Consider the following 26,467-nt stretch of genomic DNA (forward strand, 5'->3'; position numbering starts at 1 on the left):
GGAAAGAACAATGATGGGTGTAACGTTGAGGTATAAGAAAAGAGCAGATTGGGTGAGGGAACAAATGCGAGTTAATGACATCTTAGTTGAAAGCAAGAAAAAGAAATGGGCATGGGCAGGACACTTAATGAGGAGGGAAGATAACCGATGGTCATTAATGGTTACGGACTGAATCCCAAGGGAAGGGAAGCGTAGCAGGGGGTGGCAGAAAGTTAGGTGGGCGGATGAGATTAAGAAGTTTGCAGGCACGGCATGGCCACAATTAGTACATGACCGGGGTTGTTGGGGAAGCATGGGAGAGGCCTTTGCCCTGCAGTGGGCGCAACCAGGCTGATGATGATGATGATGATGATGATGATCACTTCACTCGCTGCTGCAGCCGCTATTCATCACGAAAGCGTTATGACAGCGAGACTCCGCGCTCATCGAGTGAGATGTGTTTATGTTCGCCTTACCATTCTTACTTCGTATAGCTGTCTACTAATTTGCTATCGCAATCAATGCTTTACCCTTCGGGCGAAACTGCGACTTTCTTGTAACCTTGAGGACCTTGGAGCGAAAAATGGGTTGCAGCTGGGTGGCTGGCCTGTCTGCGGCGTGTTTCTATAGCAGTACTTACGTGTCCGATTTGTGGTTTCGAAGCTGGTTCCCACAGAACGATTAGTTCATCAACGCATGGCTAAAAACGGGGAAAAAATCACTCTTACGAATTTTCCTTGAGTAAGAAGACACATTGAGACGGTTGGGGCATTAGCCGCGTCGCATAGCGATACTTATAAAATGTGAACAGACGCATCTTTTATATAGCTAACGATAAAGATAGAAGTTCGGGGACGCGTTTGACATGGTATTGCGCGCTGTGGCTACACGTGCTAATGATGAATGAAACTACCGCTTGCTCTGCGAGGTGCCAGGGGCCCACGTTCGTCACTGAAACCGGCAACACGTCGCTTGTGGTAGTGTACCATTTGCTCTTGTCAATTCATGAAAGCTTCGCTTTTACCGATTCCCACCGTGCGCGGCATCTGCGCACTTCTTTGCTATGACAAATGTTTCTTAAGGCTGTCAAAGATCGAGCACCCTCTTGTGAAATGAAAGGTGCATGCACGTGCTCAAGTTACACGTCACGCATGGGGCATCGCATGAGCTATTGTGAAAGCCTGAAATCAGGGAAATGCACAGCAGGCTATCTTAAATATTATTGCCAAGCAGGAACTGCTTGGAAAGAATAGTACATGTGGCTCGCAGTACTATAACAAATGCCTAAGGCCAGATGAGGTTTCATTCTACTGTCGTGTAGTATGAAGGGTGTATTTCGTAATATTTGGCTCCCCGATTGGACATTATCAGCTGAAAAGGCGCATTTTTTTCATCATGTGAGATAGCACACGGCGCGTCTGCTCTGCTGACGCGATGCGTGCGTGGGAGGTGTAAACACGTCGCATTAATACTGCAAAAGCACTGAACTTCATCGTCGCACCGTTAGGCGGCTTCGAATCTCTGACAGTACGGAAAGCCACGGGCTTCAGTGTTCACACTTAGAGAGGTCAATATACCGGCCCAGGATCACGTTTAGGCCCCCACCATGCCATCAAGCAGACCACAAAGGCGTACTCCTCGGACCGAATCCATGCAGGGCACCGCCGGTATGACCTTTCGCGCTCCTGTCCATACTAATGCAAGCGAGCTTGCCGAGTCGCTGCTACAAGACCTCGTCGTGACGTCGCAGATTCTCGAACTAGACCTTACAGACTGTGTCATCCTCGACCGATACTGGGTGCACGAATATATAGGCTGGTGTCACAACGTGCTGCGCCTTCGCTGCATCGCATGCCCACTCATTCCGAGCTCACTCATACAGACCTTGAGCAGACGGTTTTGGAAGCTGCAGCACATCGAGTTTACACTGGCGACGCCGCCTGGCGAATTCGACCGGGAGATTAGAGAACTGCAACGACTGAAACCAAGACACCAAGTGCGGACCGTACGCCGAGTGTACGTCGAATTGGACGGCCGACTCAACTGCTGGCTGCTTCGGTCGCTGCTGACGTATTTCCCCTTAATGCAACGCTTGCATGTACACCTTCTCAGCGGGAGCTTCAAGGAAGTGGTGCAGGCTATTCTGAAAATCATAGATGACAGTTCCTTTCTAGAAACCTTCACGTTCAGCTCTGAGGTTCCTTCACCAATGCAGCAAGTGCCTAGGGAGGCCGCTGATCTTTTGGTTTGGTCTTTTGCCTGTGGCAACGTCACTTACTGGAACTTTGGCGAGTCGTTCAGCTGCGCTCGGTTAAAAGACTTGGCAACCGCACCTGAGTGCCGAAACCTTCCCTCGCAGTTGGTGCTGGTCGTGGAGCACGACGAAGACTTGGTCAACGGCAGAATCGGCGATGCTATCCACGGACATGTCTGGTCGCAGGTCCGCTGTATGTGTCTCGTCTTATTCCCAGGGCAGTCCTTGTCCACCACTTATCCGAGGGCTGAAGGGGACTACTTGGACGCTCTCCGAGAGTTCACTCCCGTGCTCGAGCACATCGTCGAGCTGAACGTCAGCTCATTCCACTTCGGTCCGGGCCTCGACCTGGTGCAAGTCCTCCAGGACGGAGCGTTGAGGTTCCTGCAAGCGCTCTCGGCGCCGCCTTGTGGGCTTCGCCATCCATTCGCGCTGCGCCGCCTCGCCCAGCTCTGCCGGAACCTCGAAGAGCTGGACATTCGCTTGGACCGGCGGGGGCGCTTCGATGAATGCTCTACCTGCAATCTGGAGTTATGCTTTGACGCGGAAGATCTGGCCGCACTACACGACGATGTACCATCGTACCGTTGCGGGCTCCATCGGCTGACTTTGAGCGACGTGCCAGCGCTGACGTCACTACGCTTCTTGGAGCGATCTGAGGTGGTTGCTTTCCTTATTTACGAGGTTTTCCAGTTTAAAACGATACATATAGTTTAATGGCGTTTTATAACATACAGCTCACTTCGGGACGACATTTTCCACGGTAGCTGAATGGCTATGGCGTTATGCTATAAGCATGACTGCATATCTGGGCCGGTTTAATTTAAGGATTGCTTTCACTCAAATATATTTCTTCGATGTCCTTGACTGCTTACGGCCGGCGGAACCCGGTGATAACGAAGCCAGACTGCCGCTCTCAGCATTGAGGAAGCACGATAAGTAAATGATATGGAAAAGTATCTTTACGTTCTACTGGCCCCTAGGTTCGTGGCAAGGGATACATTTTTAAAGAAATGCAAAACGAAAGCGTCGGTGTAGCGAACGGGTACAAATTGAAAATCAGTGCCCTTCACCACGTCGTCTCTCGTAGCCCAATAGTGCTGTTCTTTAACGTAAAACATTATTAAAGGGGTAAAAGCGAGTTACTGCGTTGCCAAATGTGTGATTTCTTCCAACGGTCCCCTTGACGCAGTAGCCAGTGGGACCGGAAGATAAGTGAATAACAACCGTGCCGCTTCTCGTGCGACATCATGCCACTTGAATCGATTTGCGTGTGCGCCACGTCCCATAGCAACAATTTCGGAGAGCAGCGGTGTGCGCGCGAGCTGCTTTCATCGTCCCATCGGGTACGCTATCGCTTTGAGACGATGTTTCAGTCCAGTTTTCGAGATTGGGGGAGTTGACCTGATGCTCCGGCTTCAGGATCGACCCAGGTTATAGCCGAACAAGTTGTAAGGTTTCACAAAGCTTGTTGTAGTAATGAGTCGGTGCGTATATGCGATAGTAAAACTGGAGCGAAGAATGCGGATGTGAACAAAGAAAAATTCGCACTACTGTGAAGAGGGGTACAAGCGAAGCTCGGGATCCGCGCCTCTTTGTTGTCGTAACACCTCGGCTTCGCGCTTCCTCACACCGAGGCGGCACGTCGACGACGTGCCCTTTCTCAGGCGAGTTCCCGGCGGCGTTCATCAAACGCCGCCTGTTCTTCGGCCAAACGCACCACGCGCGGCCCACTGCCGTTCCTGCAACGCAGCCTGCTTTTGCGCAGAACAAACCAAACATGGCTTCCCATCTGACTGCCTGGCATGAACTGGTTGGAATCGGTTGGCGCGTGGCATTGCGAACACGCGATCACACCCTTTCCCTCCTCCTCCGGCGGCAGGCGAAAGCTTGTGATTGGCGGGTGCCTTGCGCTGCGTCTACTTCTTCATGCATATAAAGCCCCGCTTTAAATGTCGCATACGATGAATTGACAGTAGCAATAAAGCTTCGCTTGAATACCCACGAACCGACGCCTATACATGAATAGGACGCATGCGTATCTTATAGAATGAAGGCACTAGAAAGCACGTGACGTGACCTGTGTCGAATTACAGGTAAGACTTAAAGAAAGCATATTCCGTGGCATAGATAGATTCAATCATCACATTCACCAGCATAAACTTTATAATATGAAACTCCTCCAGTATTTCTTTTTTTGCGGCGGTGACGTATCTTTGTTTATTTTTTGGAGTAGAATATCGGTTCATGTCATCGTCGTCGTTGCCACGCCATTATAACTGTCGTTTTCCTTCCACATACAGTTGCTTGCGCTACACGGATACGTTGTGCCATCTGCAAACGCGTGCAAATAGCTTCGCATAACCTTGATTCCTGGTGTGCTTTGAGTCTTCATAATACCGCACTTATTAACGGAAGCGTGCGACTCGCGGAACTGGCAGAGCGCCGAAGCGCGTCAAGACAAAAATAAGTGATTGATGGGCCGCGAAGGTATATCTAAACTGGTGGCGAAGCTTACATAGCGTGTTGCAACCGTTATCTGTGCGTCGTGGGAAGTTTTGTATGCAAGTATGGCGCCACACCCTGAAATAGAAGCGACTCCTGGCAGTTATCAGACGAGACAGTGTTGCTCCTTATTAAAGTCTAGGCAACATTTCAACCTACCAATTATGCTGCCTGTGGGGCGCTCAGATCCTGTGTTACGGCTGTGGTGTTGTTCTGCTAAAGGCGAGGTCGCGAAACCGAAACCCCGCCACTGTGGCTGCATTTCAATGGGGGCGAAGTGCGAAAACAACCGTGCACTTAGATTTAAGTGCACGTTAGCGAACCCCAGGTGGTCCAAATTATTCCAGAGTCCCCCCACTACGCAGTGCCTCATGATCAGATAGTCGTTTTGGTACGTAAAACCCCATAATTTAACTTAATTTTAGCCTGCGTTACAGAGAGTGAACGAACGTAACGCTACGTATCTTCGCTACATTTATTGTCAAGGTGAGACAGCCCGTCGGATGCAATAGCAGGAACATGCACGATAACAAAGTCTGCACTTGCACCTTTCGCCAATGAATGCCGTACGCTAGCTCTCGCAAAATTTGAAGTGAAGCGCACGCCACACCTTAAACAAACACTAACGGAAATTTAAAAAATAAGAAACGGTCGAAGATGCGTGGTTCAAGTGAGCAATGTTATTCCACATGGCATAATAGCTGTACGCAGGCTTGCACAGATTAGCTATCACTTGCTCCAGAAGCACTGGTGGGTAATTGTCACCAAGAACCAACTAATACATTGTAGAATAAAAAAATAACATTTGCTCTTTTAGCACACGAACATTATTTCAAAGAAAATTGTTACTTTTTTGTCAGTATTCTGATGAAACGTTTCAAATCTTTTTTTTTCACATACGTTTTCATTTGTTTAGTGTTTGTGTACCCATAACCTTGAGTTTGTGTACCAATAACGCTGGGCTACGTTATGTCTCTGGCAATAGATATCGGCTCACTTTTAATTCTAAATTTCACCTATATCAATCGACCTTGGGTACTCATATGTGACAGAAAAGGGAGTTTCAGCAAATAGAGACGCGAGCACAAGTTGGGAGCCACTTTACTGCCATCATGCACTAAGTGGTCCAGCAAATTACACTACTAAGCTCTTATGCGACGTTAAAATTTACTTTGCGTAGCCCTCGAAGTGGCAAATCGCTGTCGTAGCATTGTCACCTTTTCGTCCCGATGCAGTTAGCTTTGCGACTGCAGCTTCTGTAGTGTACACCTATTGTTGCACCACCGTGGCTAATTCAACCGCGACGGCATCCAATTTTGAGATCGTGACAAGACGATCAGCTTATCGGCATAAATCGTCCTGTTCTCGGTCATTCTGAGCCATCGCTGTTGGGCTGACGTCTCTTGTTTTAATTTATTTAGCAACTGAATGTACCTCGCAAAATAAAGAACCGGCTTTCCCACAAGTATCGAACAAAGGCATGGGTAAATGGAGAACTACGTGTGACTTTTATTTGGATGACGCTTGGCTTTTAAGACATACATTAGGAAAAGCCCATATAGGGGTACAACGCCGTTAATCTGGCTAGGGTGCCGTGATAAGAGCAGCCACTAATCATTGCGGTAGCGCATATTCCTGGTCTGAACACCTCATTTTACAACGAGGCTATTAACGCGACTGTTCGAGCGCTCGAAAATCGTACGTGCTAGTTATCACGGTTTTCAGAAAAAAGCTACACAGCTCGCGAAATTGATATTTTCATAAAATGTGGCGAATATCAGAGCAGCAATATGCAGAGAAGTTGCGAGGTGCGGCTTAAATGAATATTGTTGAGCCTCGTTTTCAGCCCGCTTAGAGGCATTAAGTAAGAGACTTCAAAAGTTTCTCCGCTTGCCTGAGAGAACAAAAAGTGCAAATAATTCATATTTTCAGTAAATAGAAGCCACTGTATGGCTACGGTGCACCGAAAGTTGGAATTGTGTAGGTTGATTAGGTACTAGAAGCACAGCGCGGGCAGGACGATCGACAAAGACTCGACAGGACATGCGCTAAGCCTGTCTTAGCGCTTGTCGATCGTCGGTCATCCTTCCCGCGCTGTGCTTCTAGTGTAACTATGTATTACCAACCAGCCCAAGCCTATACTCTTCCGAATGATTATGTACTTTCAAAATAATTGCCAAATACTCGTTATGCCACATTTTTTGCGTTGGTCCATTTCCGCGGTCTCCTCTGTTGACTATGCGAGGCCCGTAGTTCAAATATCGTTAAGTAGGACGCATGTTGTGACAAACGGCAAATGTTGAATCTTGCTGTGTAGATTGTTTATATTATTCAGGCCTTCCAAAGTGTCACACTGCCACTGTTTGCGATGTTTTCAATGGTCTTAAAACAACTTCACAGGATGCCAAATTTAATGCAATTAGCGGGAATCTTAAGCGCGCATTATATAGGTGTGACGAAACTTTCATCTTTAAGACATTAAAAGCATTGTAAATTTTTGTTGAAACGTTGCATTTTTAATATTTGCATGAGTCATGCGAAGACTGTACTTGGTTTCTCCGGTGTCCTCCGCGTACTATATGACATGTTTTTTTTAAAATGTATTTCACGAAATTAAGCGGCAGCCTATGAGTAATGTGCATGCAAAGCTCACACTGTGGGTTACTTCCGGTTTTATAGATTACTTACAAAATTGCTTCGGAGCATTTTAGAAGTGGTGCAAAATTTAGACAGCTGCCTCGGCGTAACTACAAATGCCACAAAAGATGAAGCTCAGTGAAATTGAAAGGAACACTTTGGAATTTTTATGTTTACCGTGTTCAACACACGGCGACAAAGTACGGCTTTTGTAAAAATTTCCTTTAGAAAATTTTTGAAGTTGACACGCTGCAATTTTCAGCTACGTTACCAAATCTTTAAAAAAAACGCTACGTTAAATTAAGCTTACGTTTTTGAGAAATGCGGGGCATGACAAATGAAATGTGTCCCGAAATTTTCGTGTTCATGACGAAACTATCGGATCATCACAAATACTTAATGGACCCTCGTTTTTTTTTGTTTGTTTCCATCCATGCGTGATACACCGTGTTCATCTGGTGCCGTCGCTGTAATAAACAAGGTGGCTTCTTTGTTTGGTGCAGCCAAGGACAGGCAATGAGTGATATAGGCAAAGCTGTAAGTTGATGAATGATTGGGACATTGGCAATAAATTACGTACGCAAGCGCTCTGGAGCGTTATGAGGATCTTTTATGGATAACGCAGAATTTAGCCCCTTGTTTGTGCGAACGGGTGCGACAGTGGCAAATATCCACGGCCATTCTTCTGGCCGAAGTTCTGTCGAAATACGCTGCGTGTCGGAGGAAATCGTGTGTTGATGTGGACGTGGTGCTTCGCGTTCGAGGTCATCGGCGGCGGCTGTCAGGGCTAAGTACGAGCCGAGCTGCGTAAGGGGCTTCACGCCTACTCTTGCCGCGTGCGTATAGGTATTGGTGAACGTGGTGAAATCTGAGTTAAGACGACGCGGCACAGTTTAAATATATATATATATTATATATATATATATATATATATATATATATATATATATATATATATATATATATATATATATATATATATATATATATATATATATATATATATATATATATATATATATATACACGTGTGTGTGTGTCACTTACGAAAGCTGTTTCCGATACAATTGACTACCCACACAGCGTTACACACTGACTTAGTTTGGCTTAACATGTGCCCTTCTAAAGTTTGTTTCACGTTCCACGTTGCTTTACTGCAAACCCCCTTGTACTCTCAGGTGGTCGAACTACGTCTCTCCAGCTGCATACAGCCATCGCACCCGGACTTTCAGGACATCGGAGAAGTGTTGAGCAAGAACGGGAGACTCCGTTACCTTGTGCTCAAGGACAAGGACCTACCGTTCGGTTCGACGTCCATGTTGGTAAGCCGTTTTGGGCCACGCGAGTTCTCTCACGACAGTGGCAGCTAGGTCACTTATGCTGTAACACACTCCGCAAGATTATTGAATATGAGGGCCACTCTGTGCAATGTCTACCGGGTGCCCCACGTAACTTCAGTCAAACCTTAAAGTTACGCAAATGCCACGTAGCTGGACAGAACCAAGGTAATATTGTTTGCCGTCGCATGGAGATACTGAGATTATTTTTTGCATGCCGCCTAATAACGCAATTAGTTGTTTAATTAATCAATTTATGGAATATTATAATCACATGAAAACTGCCAATGACAAAATTGTTCAAGGCAGAAAGCTGGGCTAGTTGGTGTGACATCATTAATCAAGATTAGCGCAAATAACAAGGACACAGACAGAGAAGATGACAGGACGGGCGCTAAACATCAACTGAGGTTTTACAGCGAGAGAAGGCACATAATAACATTTCGGTGGTGCATGCGCACACAGGGTTAAATCAGTACAAGCACAACCTAATCAATGTGGCAAACGATTCTGTAAGTACATTATTTCTGTTTTGGACAAGTCAAATGATGTCGTGCTGGCCCAGTATCACCTTCCCTGTCAATGTGATATGCCTCACAAATTTCGCGCCCCCACCTTGTGCCTCCCCTACCAAGCACACATGTGGAATCAAACGCAGGCGCGCACCCGCATCGCTTACAGTGCATGGCCAAATGGCTGCCCCCCGCTAATGAATCTACCAGCGTTCGGTGCTCTGGTAGCCGTTCATTTAGGCAGCGGCCAGACTGCCCCACGTAGCATCTACCGCAAGAGAGGTATGCGGTATGCGACCCCAACAATGCAGGGTACAAACTTGCATGCATGTTTTATGGCGCAGACCGGTTTTTCTTTTCGTTTACGGCTTTGCACATGCGCACTAGCTTTTCGAGGGCAGTGAACATCACGTCCACGCCGCACTTCTCTCGAACTTTTCTCAGCCGGTGCGATAGCTGGTGCACGTACGGTATCGCTGTACGCTTCAGCTTCTTGCAGCTTTTTTTCTGCTGCCACGCCAGGGCCTCCACCTGCCCTGATTTCTTTCAGGAGGCATTCCGCCACAGCCGTCACGATATCTTTCGGAAAACCGGCGTTCTGCAACCGGAGCACTTGCCTCTGCAAGCTAACCTCAATTTTATGGTGGCAAGACTTTTCGAGAGCACGACGCAGGCAATTTTTTGCAATGCCCCTCTTAACCAATTTTGAGCGAGCCGAATTATATGCTAAAATTTCCTTTTTTGTGCGTGGCTGATACGACTAGCAGATGTCCCCTGTGCCAAAGTACAAACACAGCTCGAGGAATTGGAGACACCCGTTCATCGGCACTTCATGCGTGAACCTTAGTTTGCCAGAACAATCACCGAAAATTTCTAAAATACTTTTTACAACCTGTGGTTTTTCGCTTTCCTTGTCAACATTCACAAACCCAATAAAATCATCGACATATGTAAAACACCTCACAACACGTTTTTCCTCTTTTATGCATGCTGCCACGTGGTTGTCAAATTGGCCTAAAAATATTTCGCTAAGTATTGGAGCTATGCAGGAGCCTATGCAAATACCATCTTCTTGCACGAACAACTTGTCGTTAAAACAAATGTAGGTGGAAGAGAGGTAGCACTCAACTAATGCTACAAAGTCATTTACGGAAACCCCGCTGTTATTTTGGAACTAGACAGCCCCTCCGCTTTCAATCCGCTTTTTTACTGCGTCTAACTCTGTTTGGGCAATGGAATAAAAGAGCTCCTCAATATCAACTGAAAAAGCAAAATTGGCTCGTGAAGCACCATCTTGCTCACCCAAAAATTCAATCACATCTATTGAGTTGCTCACACAAAAAGTATCTTCTACGTCTATTTGGCTAAGATGCTTTTGTAGGTATTTTGATAGCAGACCTTGCCAGGCTTCCTTCTCGGATACAATTGCTCTGAGAGGCATGCCTTCTTTATGGGTTTTCGTAGAAAAAAAATACGTTCACCCCCGGCATATTCGCAGCTTTTACAGACTTGTGCAGTCCTGTCAAAATGATCTTTTCACACAGTTTTAAAGCCTCTGTTTTTACTTTCCTGCCAGATCTTTCCAAGGGAACAAAATTCTTTTCAATAGCCTGCTTAGCCTTTTCATGATAGATCGTTTTGGGCAACACGACGAAACCACCCTCCTTATCAGCAGTCAGCAAAGAAAGATTGTTCTTTCTGAGGTAATGAATTGTTTTGCTCACCGCTAGCGTTGCCCCAAGTGAACACGGCTTTCTACTTGACAGGCAGTCGACACCTTCGGAAATACATCTAACTTTCTCTTCCGCCTCTCAGAGCAATTGTATCCGAGAGCTCTTTTATTCCATTCGCCAAACAGAGTACTAGGCACACATTTAAACTCTGCTATCTACGATAAGCTACGAAGTCCGACGATGGAGGCACGTGACCGAGTCTTGCTAAAAAATTGGAGCCTGCTGCAGTAAGCCTGCAGTATACACCAGAAGGTATAGTGATGTCTTCACGCTCCTTCGCTGCTATTAGCACAGCCTGTGCTCCCAGCTAATGGACAACGCACGGTTTTGCCCGCCTGCTGGCTAGGAACAATTATTACCAGACAGGGCGAGTTAAAGAGCGTAAGTTCTTGGACAGCAGTAGCCTAGTTTGTCTGTACTGAAGTCACTTGAAAGGCTGCACGCCACGGTCGATGCACGCAGCCTTGGTGGTGACGCGCCTCCGTGCCCATGAGTTAAGGCTCACTCCCACACGGTGCTGATTGAAGCACGGTGATCAGGTTCGCTCAATGGAAAGTAATTTGTCGTTTTGGTCCTCTCCTGATTGCTTCCATGATAGGAAATGCGAGCAATTACCGATGACGGAAGTACGAGCATACACGAATTCGTCGTAGGCTCGTCTTCCAGGCCAGCTTAAATTTGCGGGGGTTGCGAGAAAACGTCGCGAAACGCAAAGAAGGGCCTCGTCGAGGTGGTGAGACGACGCGCGGGACAAGAGTACCAGCCGTTGCGTGTGTCACGTTTCTGAGAACACGGCGTGCTGTTGTTCCCCAGAGCGCCACGCTCGCTGTTTTGAAAGAAAACAAAAGGGAATGTTCGTGCAGGAGCGCACGCAACATGAAAAGCTCAAAGTATACCTCAGCTTTCAAAGCCACTGGGAACGGGCCAGGGCTCTGACTCATTCAATTTAGAAGAGTGTCCCTCTAATTTTCTACGATGACCAAAACAAGAACAAGGTCAAAGCAGGAGCCAACGTTTCGACAAGTGGACTTGTCTTGTCGAAATGTTCACTCCTGCTTTCACCTTGTTGTAGTTTTGCTTTGAGCGGAAAACACGGGTGCCGCCGAAGTGAGCGCGTCTGAGTGGCCGGCCCAAGCAGCTGCTGTTTCTTTTTTTTTTCTATGCAGCATGCATGAAGCGCATGTGCCTCCGTCTGCGCACGCTATTTTTTGTGACATTCTCTGGTCGCGCGCGTGCCCGCGGGTGTTTCAATTCCTAAATATTCTTTCTCCGTGGTGTACACCACAACAAAAAATTTAGTGGCGCCATTTTCAAAGCGCACTGACGCCACCTGCTCCTCCAACGGCTCCCAGCTGCCAGGCGAGGCGACCGCAGGTAGACGCGGTGCGTGCCCTTTGACATCAATTTTAGCTAGCGAATTTAGTTAGTAAACTTCAGCTTCTCGGCAAAATTGTGCTGCAAATCGGAATGGCTGTGGCAAGCGCAACGTCCGCAGGCGGAGCGGAGCGTTCGGGTAAATCCACGTCACCTTTGCATGCGGGAACATTGGTTCTGCGGCTATTCCACCTTTATTTGCACGTCTGACGATACGTCATGAACTAGTAAAAACCTTGCAGTGCGCGACATACTTTACTTCCGCGTTGTAGTGCCTGGAAAAATCTCGCGGCCCGCACCTTAAAACCAGGCGGCGTGCCGTAGGTTCGAGTAAGCGTAGCGGACGTGCCCGGATACCTGGATGTGTCCGTTTTTTGTCTAGGGACGATGGAAGAATGAATTAACATTAGTTCAGCCGTGTCGGATCTACTGTGCAATTTATGCATACTTTTTTAACAAACATCGCCGCTCTTGCCCTCTGGCCAGTAGCTACGATAAGCAACACAGACCAGCTTACACACGCAAAAGTTTCGAATAGTTGCTGAAAGGTATTGCGAAATTTTGTGGCCCCTAATGCCAGTGCACGGAATTCAATCTGTTACGCATGAGTTCGGGTGTCATGAGCGTCAGAACTGTGTAGCGGTACGAACACTTTCGCGGCATTTACTTGTGAATCAGGTGCGGTGTTCTATGGCGAGATACGCTGTACTAAGCCCACCTCAGGCCTTTGTCTAATTGAGATCCGTAGACAGACACATAGACAAAAGAGACACGCACAGGTACACACATAGAGAGACAAAAGGACATGCGCGGCTGAATATGCCACAGCGGCACAGCTCTCGACGTACATCGTGCTCGTCGCAAACGGTGCTCTGCAATCTGCTTCGTTTTCGCTGGCTATTTGCAAATACATATATGACGCAGCGATGCCTCGATGATGTTCTATACTTGGATGTTGCGGGCACGGACATATATACACATTGAACAACCCGTAACACACACACGCTACATGCATGCGAACGCGTCTTGGCAGCTCAGGGAAAATGGCGGCCGGCCGCTGGGTTCCGGGGTATGCGCTCAGACCATCCGGTTCGTGACTATAGTGTTCTGGTCTATAGCCATAGCCGGGCTAGAATTGGACTCGCTCGCTCACCGGCATCCCTACCCCCTTCGGCCCGCTATTCGCCCAAAAATAGTGGGCGAACGGGAAGGCGTCGCGCGTCGTGCACCATCCTTCTCGGCTCACCTTCTCACGCATTCCCTCGCACGCAAAACACATTGCGCCGCGGGGCACAATATGGGGACGTATTCTGAAACGTTCGCCGCGGCGAAGTTTCGCACTGGCCACGCCTCCACCGTTGCGGCGCGCGCTGAATGGCTGCTTTGACAAAACCGGAAATTCAGGTGGCGCAAGTGCATTTCCGGTTTTGTCAAAGCAGCCATTCAGCGCGCGCCGCAACGGTGGAGGCGTGGCCAGTGCGAAACTTCGCCGCGGCGAACGTTTCAGAATACGTCCCCAGATCTTATCGCAGTGTTGACTTCCTACGGAACATCACACGACGACAATCGTGGAAGCTCACCTGGAGTGTCCTAATGATTCCTATCGCAATTTCCGATTTTTGACAAATTACTGTTTGAACTTATTTCAAATAACGAATTGTACTTATGAGTTTGCACGACGTATCAATTTAAAAATAAATAAGAGTGGCACAAATTTTGAAAAATGTATTCCCAAAGTGCGCAACAGTAGCCTATACGTTGGCGTTCCATTTATTTTTGTGCTTCACAGAATAAAACGAATCTTTGTTTAAAAAGAAAGTAGAACAACAGCTCATTAGTTACCTCTAGTTTGACAGTGCATATTTATTTATTTATTTATTTATTTATTTATTTCAGAATACTGCAGGCCATTGCTTGGCCCTAGCAGGAATGAATTTACATTGTTACATAACCAAGAGAATAAAATTTATACAATGTTAGCAGCACACATATATCAAAAGAATAAACCAAAAGAATAAAATTGTACAATATTAGCAGCATACGGATACCAAAGAATAAAATTATACAATATTAGCAGCACAAAAACATACATATCAGGTAAGTAGACTATGTAACGCTTCAGAAAAATTTTGTGAGGAAAAAACAGATGCCGGTAACGAATTCCAATCTTGTACTGTTCTAGGGAAAAAACTGTACTTAAAGCTGTTAGTTTTGGCGAAGATGGGAGCAAGTGAATGCTCATGAACGCTCCGAGTCCTTCTCACTAGAGGACGCTTAATGCACTCTGGAAGCTGGAGCATATATTTTCCTGTTAAACTATTGTTCAAGAATATCAATCTATTAATCTTTCTGCGGGTTTCTAGTGTATGAATGTTATTTGAGATCATTAACTGCGAAGGAGAGTCTTCCCTTTTGTATTTTCCGTATATAAACCTAACCGCTTTCCTATTGACTTTTTCAAGGATCATTATATCTTTTTTTGTGTATGGGTCCCACACTACTGAAGCATATTCAAGTAAAGACCGCACACAAGTTTCGTAAGCCAATTTTTTATGTGTGCAGGGGCAGTTTTTAGCTTTCTTCGTAAAACCCATAGCTTTCGAAATGCAGATGTAGAAATATTAGTAATGTGAGCCGACCATTTTAACTTGTTGTCGAGTGTTATGCCTAAATATTTATATTTGTCAACTTCCAAAATCATGTTGCCGCGAAGAAAGTAAGGAAGCAAAATTGGAGACTTTTTTCTAGTTATACGCAAAAGAACAGTTTTTTCACTATTAAGTACCATAGCCCATTTCAGACACCATTCTTCAATAGCAAAACCTGCTTTTTGAACAGAGATGTGGTCATGTTCGGATGAAATTTGTTTAAACACAACACAGTCGTCTGCAAACAACTTAACAGAGACATCTTTAGGAACAACCGCAACTAAATCATTTACATATATTAAAAACAACAAAGGTCCCAGCACACTTCCCTGAGGAACTCCTGAATGAACATTAACAACACTAGAAGCGGTCTTATTAATTTCCACATATTGCCGTCTGTCTGTAAGGTAGTCTTGAATCCATTGAATAATAAAAAATGGTATCCCCGTACATTCCATCTTATAGAGAAGTTTGCCATGTGGCACCTTATCGAAGGCCTTGCTAAAATCAAAGAAAACGACGTCCGTTTGTCCGGACATATCAAGCACCCGCGCAAATTCATGCACAGACAAAACAGTCTGAGTAACTGTGGATAACCCCTGCCGAAACCCGTGCTGATTATGATCGCTGAGGAACTTTCGCAGGTAACCGGCTACAATATGCTCCAACATCTTACAGCAACTGGATGTTATGGAAACAGGCCGATAATTTGAAACAGACAATCGATCACTTTTTTTATATACGGGAACCACCCGTGCTATTTTCCATTGTGAAGGAATTTTTCCGTTTGCTAATGAGAGTTTAAAGATGTCTGTGAGGCAGCCTGATATTTGTTCTGCGTAACGCCTCAAAAATACATTCGGAAGACCATCGGGTCTAGCGGATTTTTTAGTGTCCAGTTTCAAGAGCATCGCCAGAACACCCTCACGAGTTACTTCAATGCCATCCTCTGGTGCAGCCACTGCTTTTATTTCATATTCATCTAATTCTGAAAACACCTCGTAGAAATACTGATTGAAATTCTCGGCTATTTCGGCAGCATCAGTGATAATCTTGTCCCTAACTTTTATTTTAGTAAGTGCATCTTTGGGTTTACTCAAATGCTGCCAAAATTTCTGCGGATCAGTCTTTAGAAACTCTGCTAATGTGTGTGTAAAATATTTAGTCCTGGCGCAGCTCACCTTTGATAATAGGTCACGTTTGATTTCTATAAACAGTGGCGTTGACGTCCCCTGCTTCTTACGATATCTCTTAAGTCTACGCTTAATGTGTATAATTTCACGAGCAATCCATGGATGTTTCCGCTTTTTAAGTATTTTTCTGTTTGGAACGTATTTTTTAATGCAATGCCTAAGCACATTAGCGAACCTTTGCCAAGAGCTTTCCACATCATCACATGTGATCCCACTATTTTCTTCAATATAGTCAATAATCGCCACATCGTCAGCTCTACTAAATTCCTTAACTGTAGCGACATCAAGCGCACGTGTTTTTGATTTTTCGACCTTCCAGGAAAAAGAAATTAACTTATGGTCAGATATGCCGGGTTCAATCGTAACAGTTCCTTGTCTAAATCCTTCACTAATGAACAGCAAGTCAAGAATTGATGTTCCGCGAGTACATTCAGTAACTATTTGGTCAAGACCAAGAGCAAGCATAACATCAAGGATTCTATCGCTCGTATGCAATAATCCAAAAGACAGATTGTTCCAATTTAATAAAGGCAAATTAAAGTCACCCGTTACAATAACATTCTTATTTCGTAACAACAACAAACGGTCATACAATTTACTCAAAAAGCTTTCATCAGTGTCTGGAGCACGATAAACTGCACACAAATAAAAAGCCGTTTCCTTCACTTTGATTTTCAAAAAAAGGCTTTCATGCGCAGCAGTCTGGCTTTCTACGTCAACATCGACAAAGGATTTAACAACCACAGCAACACCACCCCCTCTAGATCCTCGGTCCCGCCGATATAACCGATAACCTGGTGGGACTATGTCATCTAAAAACTGGTGCCATCCTCTAAATTCGTTATACGTGGATATGACTTGAAAATGTGCCGGCTGAAGTTTATCATTTGAAATACGTGCTGTAAAGTAATTAGGTGGAACATAGTGAAATTTAATTCAGTTATTTATTTCGAGTTATTGTGCAAGAATTGTGTTCACAACAAGTATTCCAGCTCAAGGTCTACAATTATGTTATATGTAACAGGCGATTTCAAAATTGTTCGCATATGGTCTTAAAAAAACTGCATAGCCCAGTATCGTCTTCATCCTTGTGTCCGAGCGTCTTATTTCACTGCTGAAAGCATTCAACACGTACAACTAACTAGCAGCAACTTCATCTAGTACGTATAGAGAAACAAAGATGGATCTTGAATTTTTCATGATGGCGTATAATTTCGATTGAGAATTTTGCTCTGAATATAATATTTGAAAATGAAATCATTAAGAGTTCATTATATATTTAAACGAAATGATTGAATGAATTCTTGCGTTTATGCTCCAAAACCACGATTTGATTATGAGGCACGCCGTGGACTCCGGATTCATTTTGACCACGAGGGGCTGTTTAACGTGCCCACAATGCACGGCCAGGAGACGGGCGTTTTTTGCATTTCGCCCCCGTGGAAATGCGGCCGCCGCAGTTGGTATTTGATCTCGCTACCGTGCTGAGCAGCGCAACACCATAGCCGCTAAGCCGCCGCGCTGGGCGATTAGGTGAAATATAAAAAAAAGTCTAACTTAGGCAAACATTACCTAGGTTCCATTCAGGTACGTGGCACTCGCACATTTTGAAGTTTTTGGCAAGTTACGTGGGACACCCTGTATATACCTTCAAAAATAAATTTAGAGCTGCGACAGGGTTGAAGTATAGTCACGGTAACGTCATGTGGGGTGCCAATGATATCGCTCACCCATGTCAACGGACGAGAAGGTTAACCCAAATGGAGGACAAATAGTTTTCTCGAGTCCAACAAACTCTGAGATCCAAGTCAACCGCAGCTATGCAAAGAACTTTCCTGGCCCTTTATTATTCAAATTGCATCAACGGAGCTCATATCCGTACTGACAGCCTAGGCGCAATTAAGCAACTTAATCAAGTAACAAGAACATTCCGTATTTGTGAGCATATAGACAAAATTCGCAGTTTCACATGTGTGGACATTACTGTCCACTGGGTCACTGGGTTACTGCACACGGTCATGACCACAACAATGACCTTGTGGACCGCATTGCTCCCTCTTTCTCGACACCCGTACTTCCTCTTTCCCTTCCCTCTGACCTCCGTTCTGTTCTCTTTGCCTGGAAATCTATCCTCCGGTCAACACGTGTGCACTCATCCTCGCGTGTGTCTGCCTCCTTTCTCACAATCTTTCTCGGGTGGAGTAAGTATATCTGTGGAGACTTCGGGCCGGGGCGGCCCTTACACTAGCCATCGCTTGGACCTGGGGTGGACCATGTCATTAAGATGCCGAGTTTCCGAAGTGCTCGCCTCCTACGTCTGCAGCGGACGCTCGCCGTCTACTTTGGGCGTGCGCTTGAGCAAAGACAATTCGCGAAAGTGTATTTAGGCGTGTGAAACCGAACAGTGACCGACCAGATGACCATCAACGATAAGTCACTGTTGCGGTAGCTTCTCAAAACCGGCTTTTGTGCTTATGATTATTTTCATAGTGAAGTTAAGACGCACAGGAACCCGAATAAAAAAAAAACTCACTGACCCATATATTATATAATTGGTGACAACAAAGGGAGCAGCACTACTGCGATTTCAAGCGATGCCGTAGGTTAAAACTTAACAGATTGCACGGTGCAAGCTGAGAACCTAAATTTGTCCCTTGATAAGCACCCTAGACCCTAACTTAATGACTTAGCTCATTTCTGCACAACGAAAAAATAGCATCAGGATTTGTCACTCTCGTAACCGCGAGCGAATGGCACGTAGCTTGGCTACAATGTGTGTCGTCATTGCGTTTTTCTGATGGGCAGGACAGCATGTACAGCTGTGTACCTGGCAGGTAATGGAGCAATGTGCAAGCTTTCCCTAACTCGGCCGCACTGCAAGACGGCTTTTCACCCTGCCGTGGTTGCTCAGTGGCTATGGTGTTAGGCTGCTGAGCACGAGGTCGCGGGATCGAATCCCGGTCACGGCGGCCGCATTTGGATGGGGGCGAAATGCGAAAACACCCGTGTACTTAGATTTAGGTACACGTTAAATAACCCTAGGTGGTCAAAATTTCCGGAGTCCTCCACTACGGCATGCCTCATAATCAGAGAGTGGTTTTGGCACGTAAAACTCCATAATCTAAATCTAAGACGGCTTTTCAACTAAGAAATATTTTCGCGGGCTACGTTTCTTCCTCTCTAAGGAAAAAAGCGCAAGCAGCAAGGCTTTCAGGGAATTACTTCGAAAAACTTATACACTCGGTTGTACTCCCTCGCCAGGAACAGTATTTTCCCCCTTTACTCGTAGAGTATAAATTTATCTTTGCTGGGCGGGGGTTTTAGCGCTGAGTAGTTCGGCAAAAACATTTCAAGACCATTCGGCCCTGCGAACCTAGATGACCAGCGGAGCTGTAAACATTGTGGTAAGAATACTTCTAGTAAACATTTTATTGCATCACTAATTGTCACTTAGTAGCGACGGTCACAATGGCTTTGTGGTCGCTGTGATATACACTGATCGGCATACTCGCAACTGCAAACAAATGCTTTGATAATGCCAAATCGCTGCGCGTACGCCGCGTGATGATCGGTTGAGCCGGATCAGTGTGGCATCGGAAGCGATATGTCTGTAACGCGAAACACGTAAGGCACACTGTTTTCGCTCGTGACACATACGAATTGAAATTACGGACAGCTACCACAGGGGTAGTAATTGCAGCAACTAACCCAAGCAAAGTGATTAGTGATGAACCTTACGGGGCTATCAGCCATTGCATTTTGCTTGCTTACGGGGGTATGAGCCATTGATGAGTTTTGGACATGCTGTTCTGCACGTTGTATGCGCGATTACAAATAGCATAATCACTGTTCGCTCCAATTTGCTGATTTCTTGTAGCATCTGCCATACGGGGCTATGAGCCATTGCATTTTTCGCTTGCTTACGGGGGCATGAGTTATTGATAATGATGCTTTCTTGTGTGCTGACATGAAAATTCTATGGTACCCTCGCCATATACAGCTCCGTTGGAAAAGGAGCCTTGCAAATCATTAACATGGAAAATTTTGCAATTGTTTCAGCATATTATTGCGTTATCTACCTGCGATGTGCTAACTGTGAGCATAAATTTAGGATCACATAGGTCTCAATGGAGTGACCCGCGCATTTTAAAGTGACGCTTTCTTTTACTCTACCGTCCACTTTGTGGGTGCTGGTTGCTGCTGCCTTGCTTAGTAGAAAACTTGGTACACTGGGCCCAAAGAGGCAAGCATGCAAGCAAGAGGTGAGAAAGTCGGCAGTAGAGAAGCAGGCAAGAGACGCAGCTGAGTGTGGAGGCGGAAGTGAACGTGAAAACTGTGGCCAGACGGTGCGTTTTCTGTGGAAGAAACGGAGCTCTGAAATAAGCCTCTAGCGGAATACCGGCGACTACTGACGCTGCCGAGCGTAAAAAAACTGATATACGAATCGTGTAAGGGATGTGATGTAAAAAAGAACAGACACGGGTGCTACATAATAAATTTCATGTACATTGATGTCACTCTGATACGCACGCGGCCCCTGTACATCGAAACGTTTGAGCAATTGTGTAGCATCTGCATAAACGTTCCGCTGCAAATGTCATTTCGCCCAGACGTTTGCGGCACTAGCGTTACGTGTACATAATGTTTTCTTGAACATTTTCGTAAGTTTAAGTGAAAGCTTCGCTTATCACCGATTACCACAGATGCGCTGGGAATGCTTACTTATTTTGTAGTTTCAGCGATTGCTTGCGTGTATGGCACTTTCGGGCTTCGTTTTATGCAGGGTAGTTAAGAGACTTCAGAACGCTTAGCGGGAGATTTTGTAGTGCGACACCAGACATTAATGCATTCCTGCGTAAGGTGTTTTCCAGTTAACCTTTTCTAGTTTTAGCGTTTAAATTGACACTGGTGGCAAAAGCGTCACGGGAATAACGCTTTCATTCATGCTTGGGGGAATGACGAACGTGGCAAATTTCAATTCATGCGTGGAGATTCCCGGAAGCTTTGATGTGTGCATACATCAGCTTCTGCACCAAATGCACCAGCGAAAGAATCTAATCCACGTAACTCACTGCGTCGCGGTGGCTAGGCCTAACGGATGACCTCGACGTGAACTGCGGTGGCCAGTCGTCAACGTGATACGATAGCGACTGTAGCGCCATCTGATTTTTCACAATATGGAGGTTTATGCATAATGCTGGTAACTTCCTCTGAACTCATTTTTTGCGTCACTGTTCACGGTTCGAGTTTAACATTCTCTTGTCAGTTTTTTGGTTCTTTTATCCCATTTGGCTCGATAATTTCTCTACATAGATATATAAAAAAAAAGCTTAGGCACCCATGTCTCTTTATTTACTTTTGTCAGTCATTTTTCTAAGCAGGAATGCAGGTTATCGTCTGCATCTCGCATATTTCGAAGGACGTCCACTCCCTGTCTCCCTATGCTGCCTCGTTTTTAGTTTTTTCGTGCTGCCCCAAATCTACCCTATCTATCATACATCACTGCGGTGCCATCAGTGGGGAGATATCCATAAAAGCTAGAAGCCCATTCTGGTTCAAACTTGGATAGGGTGCTAGGCAACGAAACGCTGTCGCATTTAACCGCTTTAAGCGCATTTAAAGAGTATTGACACGCGACAGATGCGTTGATTCTAGAAGCTAAGAAGCACACTAGGCTCTATGCCTTCTCCGTTAGGCATACGTGAAGCTTTAAACTTTCGTTTCACCCCCCCCCCCCCCCCACATGGTAGGCTAAGTGGCTATGGCATTGCACTATAGAGTTCGATGTCGCGGATTCGATCGTAGCCGCGGCGGCCCATCGTGATGGTGGCGAACAGCAAACATGCTCATTTACCTGCATTTCGGTGCACAATAACGTACTCTAGGTAGTTAAAATTAATTCGGAGGCTCTCACTACGACGTGCCTCATAATCAGTCCATACTTTTCGCATGTAAAACCGCAGATATTTGGTTTGAGCGCGCAGCTCTCAGGCGCCCACTCCTGCTTTGAGCGGCGGTAGCGGAACAGCGATAGCGAACAGAGCGCGAGGGATGAAAACGGAGAGGGAGGGTATGGCGCGAACGTGAGAAAAAAACCGTAGTGCCGTGCAAGGCGGGCTCCGCGGCGACGACCGCTATGAGTGGGAGCCAGAGTGGCGCGCCGTCATCTCCCATATACGGAATACGGAATACCATATACGGAAACAAAGCATTGTATCAGCACATCTGTTTGCGGTGGATGCAGTGAATCGCGCCCACGCGTCACCCAGGCGCTGCCTCTCACGACCTCCCGATTGGCAAGGCCGTCGCGCCACACTTCGCGCCATTTCCAGCGTTCCGCATGACACAGTGTCTGCGCCAGCTAATATATTGCGGAATGAAAGCACGTGTAGAGCTACACTCAAATTTGGCATGAGGGAATAGCGTAATCGTCGGTGAATTTTTACAGCGCAGCTGTATATGACTAGCCGATTCGTCCGTCCGTCATCTGTACACCGAAAACTGCAACGTCATGGGCGAAAAACAGAGTGGCGGGCGATTGGCTGTGCCAGTAGCGACGTGGCTCTGCGTCGGAGCCGAGCGCGCGCGCAGCAGTTTCTCTTCGGTTCGGAAATGGGTAGGGCACGCGTCATACGTGCTGCTCAAGAGCTCAGCTTTCGATCAGCAACACCCCGAGTAGAACCGGGAACGAACTCGTCTTCGCCATGCCCATGCTGCAGCCCGGGCATATGAACAGGCCCGTGCAGCCGAGCGCAAGCGGCAACTAAGTAGCGAGGATCCGGCATGCTACCAAGCGACCGTTTATTGAACCCACTGATGAACACCGGGGCTGCACCTTTCACCTTCGCTGTTTAACCATGTAAACGAGATCCTTGGGCGGTGATTTTTTTTTAAATTTCCGTTCCTCTTAGAGCGTTGCTCAATGGACAAGGTTACCTTTTTCACGCACAATTATCTTTGCCTGAAATGTACATATCCTAATCATCTGTGCGTTATGTTGCCTTGGTAGCTTCCCCGCCCTCGATCCCTTTGCTTGCGCCGACTAGCATGTAGGGAGCTACATATAGGCAGAAAAATTCGCTGCATTTCATTAAAGAGCTTATGATCAATCTCTTTTTCGTGGTTTTTTTTCAACGACTCATTCGCTAGGAGTGGTAAACTTGAAATAAGACTACAGGTTGTACAATTTTCCATTACAGACTAACATTCGCCGGGTCCAGTTCCTGGAGTACTTGTGCCTGGTGTCTACTGCTCTTGTGGAGAGTCACGTCGTCGATATGCACGTCACGGAGCTTGTCTCCACGCTTCCGCACTTACGCTGCTTCCACGCCCATTATCGGGACAAGGATGACGACCTCGAGAAACGGATCACGTGGATGCGGCGTGACGACGAGCGTCAGAACAGCGTCCTAGTTGAGGAGAGCCCCTGTGTTCTGTGCTCCACAGCCACCTTCATAGGACTCGCCAAGCCACGCAACCGCGGCTTCAGGGCAACTCTGTAGGGCTGGACGCGACAGCTGCACTGAAGTGGTGCACTTCTGTGCTATTGCTCCCGTTCGCAGAACAGTGCTCGCGTGAACCACGATCTCCGAGAACGACAGTTGGAGCCTTTGACGTGAACAATTCAGTTCGAATTGGGTTTACATGGGCAGGTTGAGAGATGCGACACACGTGGAAAGACATTATATCCTGCACGGGGAGACATTGCAATGCAAGTTAGTTCTGGCCTACCAACGTCAACTTGCACTGAACACTCAGGTCTTGATTTGCATTAGCGCTGCTTTTGGTGGTATGTTTGTGTGATTCACAGTTGCCAGACTTATTTGTGAACTTAGACGTACTTTGTTTAATGTCGACGAAGTTGCCGCCCAAGAATACGTAACGTGTATGGATTCATTGGTGTGGCAATGACTACGGCTCCACTGTTGCTTGACGTACGCGAACATCATCGGACCTGGAATGAGGCTTTTCAATTTTGGCTTTTACTATTTTAAATGATCTCAAGTTCATGACGACAATGCTCTTCTTTCTTCAAAAGTGCACTACAATATTTTATAGCATTTTATGTTCTGACGCCGGTACGGAGTAACCATATAAATATTGCATTTGACCTTTCTGTAGGTACCATGTACTCATGAGAAGTGTTGCATTCATAAAGACACTTCCATTTAGCAGGGACACAGAACGCTCGTGTGTAAAGGTGTCATTTTATGAAAAGAAATGTACAACTACTTTGATCTGTCTTGCGAGGTTGATCCGCAGTACCATAGTATCACTTTTTTACTATACGTAGTTCCCAACATATCCATACAAACCCACATCCATCTAAGCATTTAAAATGCATGCTCTGACACATTCGGCAGTTCAGTATGCGGATTGCTCCATGTGGATTTCTAAGTGCATAGTCGCATATCTATAGTGGTAAATATACCCGCCATGGTACCTTAGTGGCTATGTCGTTTGGCTGTCGTGCACGAGGGCCGCATTCAGTCCCGACCGGCGGGTGCCGCCATATTTTCGTGAAGGTGAAATGTAACAGTGGTCGTGCACATAGATCTAGACGCACTTTCGAGGACCACAGCTGGTGGCAATTGGCTAGGAGGCCTTCGGTATGGCACCCTCATATAGCAATGAACAGTTGCTGGAAGTTAAACATCCCAATTCAATACTTGGTGTTGAATATATAGACAATCTACGGAGACAGACGGCATGCTCACGCTAGAAATTGTTTTTGTCGTGTTGTGGTATATGTTATGTTATTCGTTCAACTCCGCTGTATTCGCTTTCCTAAAACCCTGCACAGTTCTAGAGGAAAGAAAGTCCACGTAGTGCCTTTTCTTCCTAAGGTGAGTCGGCGACTGCAGCACCGCAATGAAACCTTATGGGAAACCTAAAGGTTTCCACTGCCTGTCCTCGCAGTCATGCAAAGTTAAACAAGCTTGCACAAGACACTAGGATAATTTTATTCTTTAGTCGTGAAAGCGAACGTCCGCCACCTTGGCAGCTGACGCGCGAACCGATTAAGTAGTGTCAATGAGCCCTACTCCGTTTGTGTAAAGAAAACAAATCACAATTGAAGCGTCTACATACGCAGTATCTTTATTTTTTCAACTCCACACAATTTTATTTAAGCTTCCCGAGGCATATCCCACATTTTTAAACAAGCTGGATTGCTGGAGAAGGCGAACATTGCGCGACAAATGGTTATGAATAACAGACTTATTAAGAAACATCCATGAAGTTTTAACTAGTCACTCTATGGCTCGTGTTGTCATTTATATAGTGACACGTGTGCATGTTCATCTTTCAGGGCTGACCACTTTTCAGTCCAATAAACGTTATCGCTCGGCGCAGGACGCCCCCGCATGTATCGGAAGTTTCTCGAATATTATCGATGGTAGTATCCGCTGTCTGTTGTCACCGAACCATGTGTAATCTGACTGTATGCGTGACTCGAATTGTGTAGTACTTTCTGGAAGACACGCGACCACCAGGGTTTACTCTGCAACGTTCGATGACTCATGTATAAAATCGGACGCGCTTGACCTGCTGATCACATTTGCTTTCGACGATCGCCGATAGTGTTCACCGCTGTCGTTCTGCTTTGAGTGCAGCCTGTTTTCCTGGGCCCAGGTTCGCCAAATAAAGAGTTTGTTTCGCCATTTAGTTTTCCTACTGTATTCTTGACCGTCACTACCACGTGACACCCGGTGGAGGTGATTTGCGTTCATGTACTGGACGCCACCGACTAGCCGTCACCAAAGGCCGGGCCGCGAAGAAAACACCAACGTCGTCCCAAGCCATCCAACAAGCCGCAGGCTAGAACACCTGCCTTCGCAACACGGATTTCTAGCTGAGACAACCAAACAGATCGTGGCCAAGTCAGCAATTCCAATGGCAGCCCCAGGGTCCCCCATCAGCCTGCGACAGCCCAGGGAGCCACCGACCTTCCGTGGATCATCATTTGAATACCCGGATAACTGGCTCAAAACATACGAATGGCTCGCTGCATTCAACAAAGGGAACTCCGACGACAAGCTGCGGCATGTGTACTTCGCCTTAAAAAACGGTGCCAGGGCATGGTTGGAGAACCGAGAATTGACCCTGACTACGTGGGACCTGTTCCGCAAAGGCTTCCTGCAGACCTTCACGAGCATCCTGCGCAAAGAGCGAGCCCAAGCTCTACTAAAAACCTGCAAGCAGCTGGTGAACGAGAAAATCGCTATCTTTGCGGAGGAAATGACTTGCCTCTTCCGCCACACCGACCCGGACATCTCTGAAGAAAAAGAAGGTTC

General features: G+C 46.3%; 1 protein-coding gene across 1 annotated transcript; it reads left to right on the forward strand.

Moving 5' to 3' along the window:
- Window positions 1–1,276: 1,276 nt before the first annotated feature.
- LOC135914831 (uncharacterized) lies at window positions 1,277–24,600 on the forward strand. Its single transcript, XM_065447753.2, has 3 exons — window positions 1,277–2,893; window positions 8,554–8,697; window positions 23,372–24,600. Exons 1-3 carry the CDS (start codon window positions 1,586–1,588, stop codon window positions 23,672–23,674), a joined length of 1,755 nt encoding a protein of 584 aa, XP_065303825.1. The 5' UTR covers window positions 1,277–1,585; the 3' UTR covers window positions 23,675–24,600.
- The last annotated feature ends 1,867 nt before the right edge of the window (window positions 24,601–26,467 follow it).

This window comes from Dermacentor albipictus, unplaced genomic scaffold (assembly GCF_038994185.2).
Source record: "Dermacentor albipictus isolate Rhodes 1998 colony unplaced genomic scaffold, USDA_Dalb.pri_finalv2 scaffold_25, whole genome shotgun sequence".
Classification (NCBI taxonomy): Eukaryota; Metazoa; Arthropoda; class Arachnida; order Ixodida; family Ixodidae; genus Dermacentor; species Dermacentor albipictus.

What these genes read in the sequence shown, in the direction of transcription:
- LOC135914831 (XM_065447753.2), top strand. Translation starts at nt 1,586, where the DNA reads ATGCCATCAAGCAGACCACAAAGGCGTACTCCTCGGACCGAATCCATG. An exon ending in GCTTCTTGGAGCGATCTGAG is followed by an intron (nt 2,894 to 8,553) that starts GTGGTTGCTTTC and finishes TTGTACTCTCAG; the next exon opens with GTGGTCGAACTACGTCTCTC. An exon ending in TCGGTTCGACGTCCATGTTG is followed by an intron (nt 8,698 to 23,371) that starts GTAAGCCGTTTT and finishes TTTCCATTACAG; the next exon opens with ACTAACATTCGCCGGGTCCA.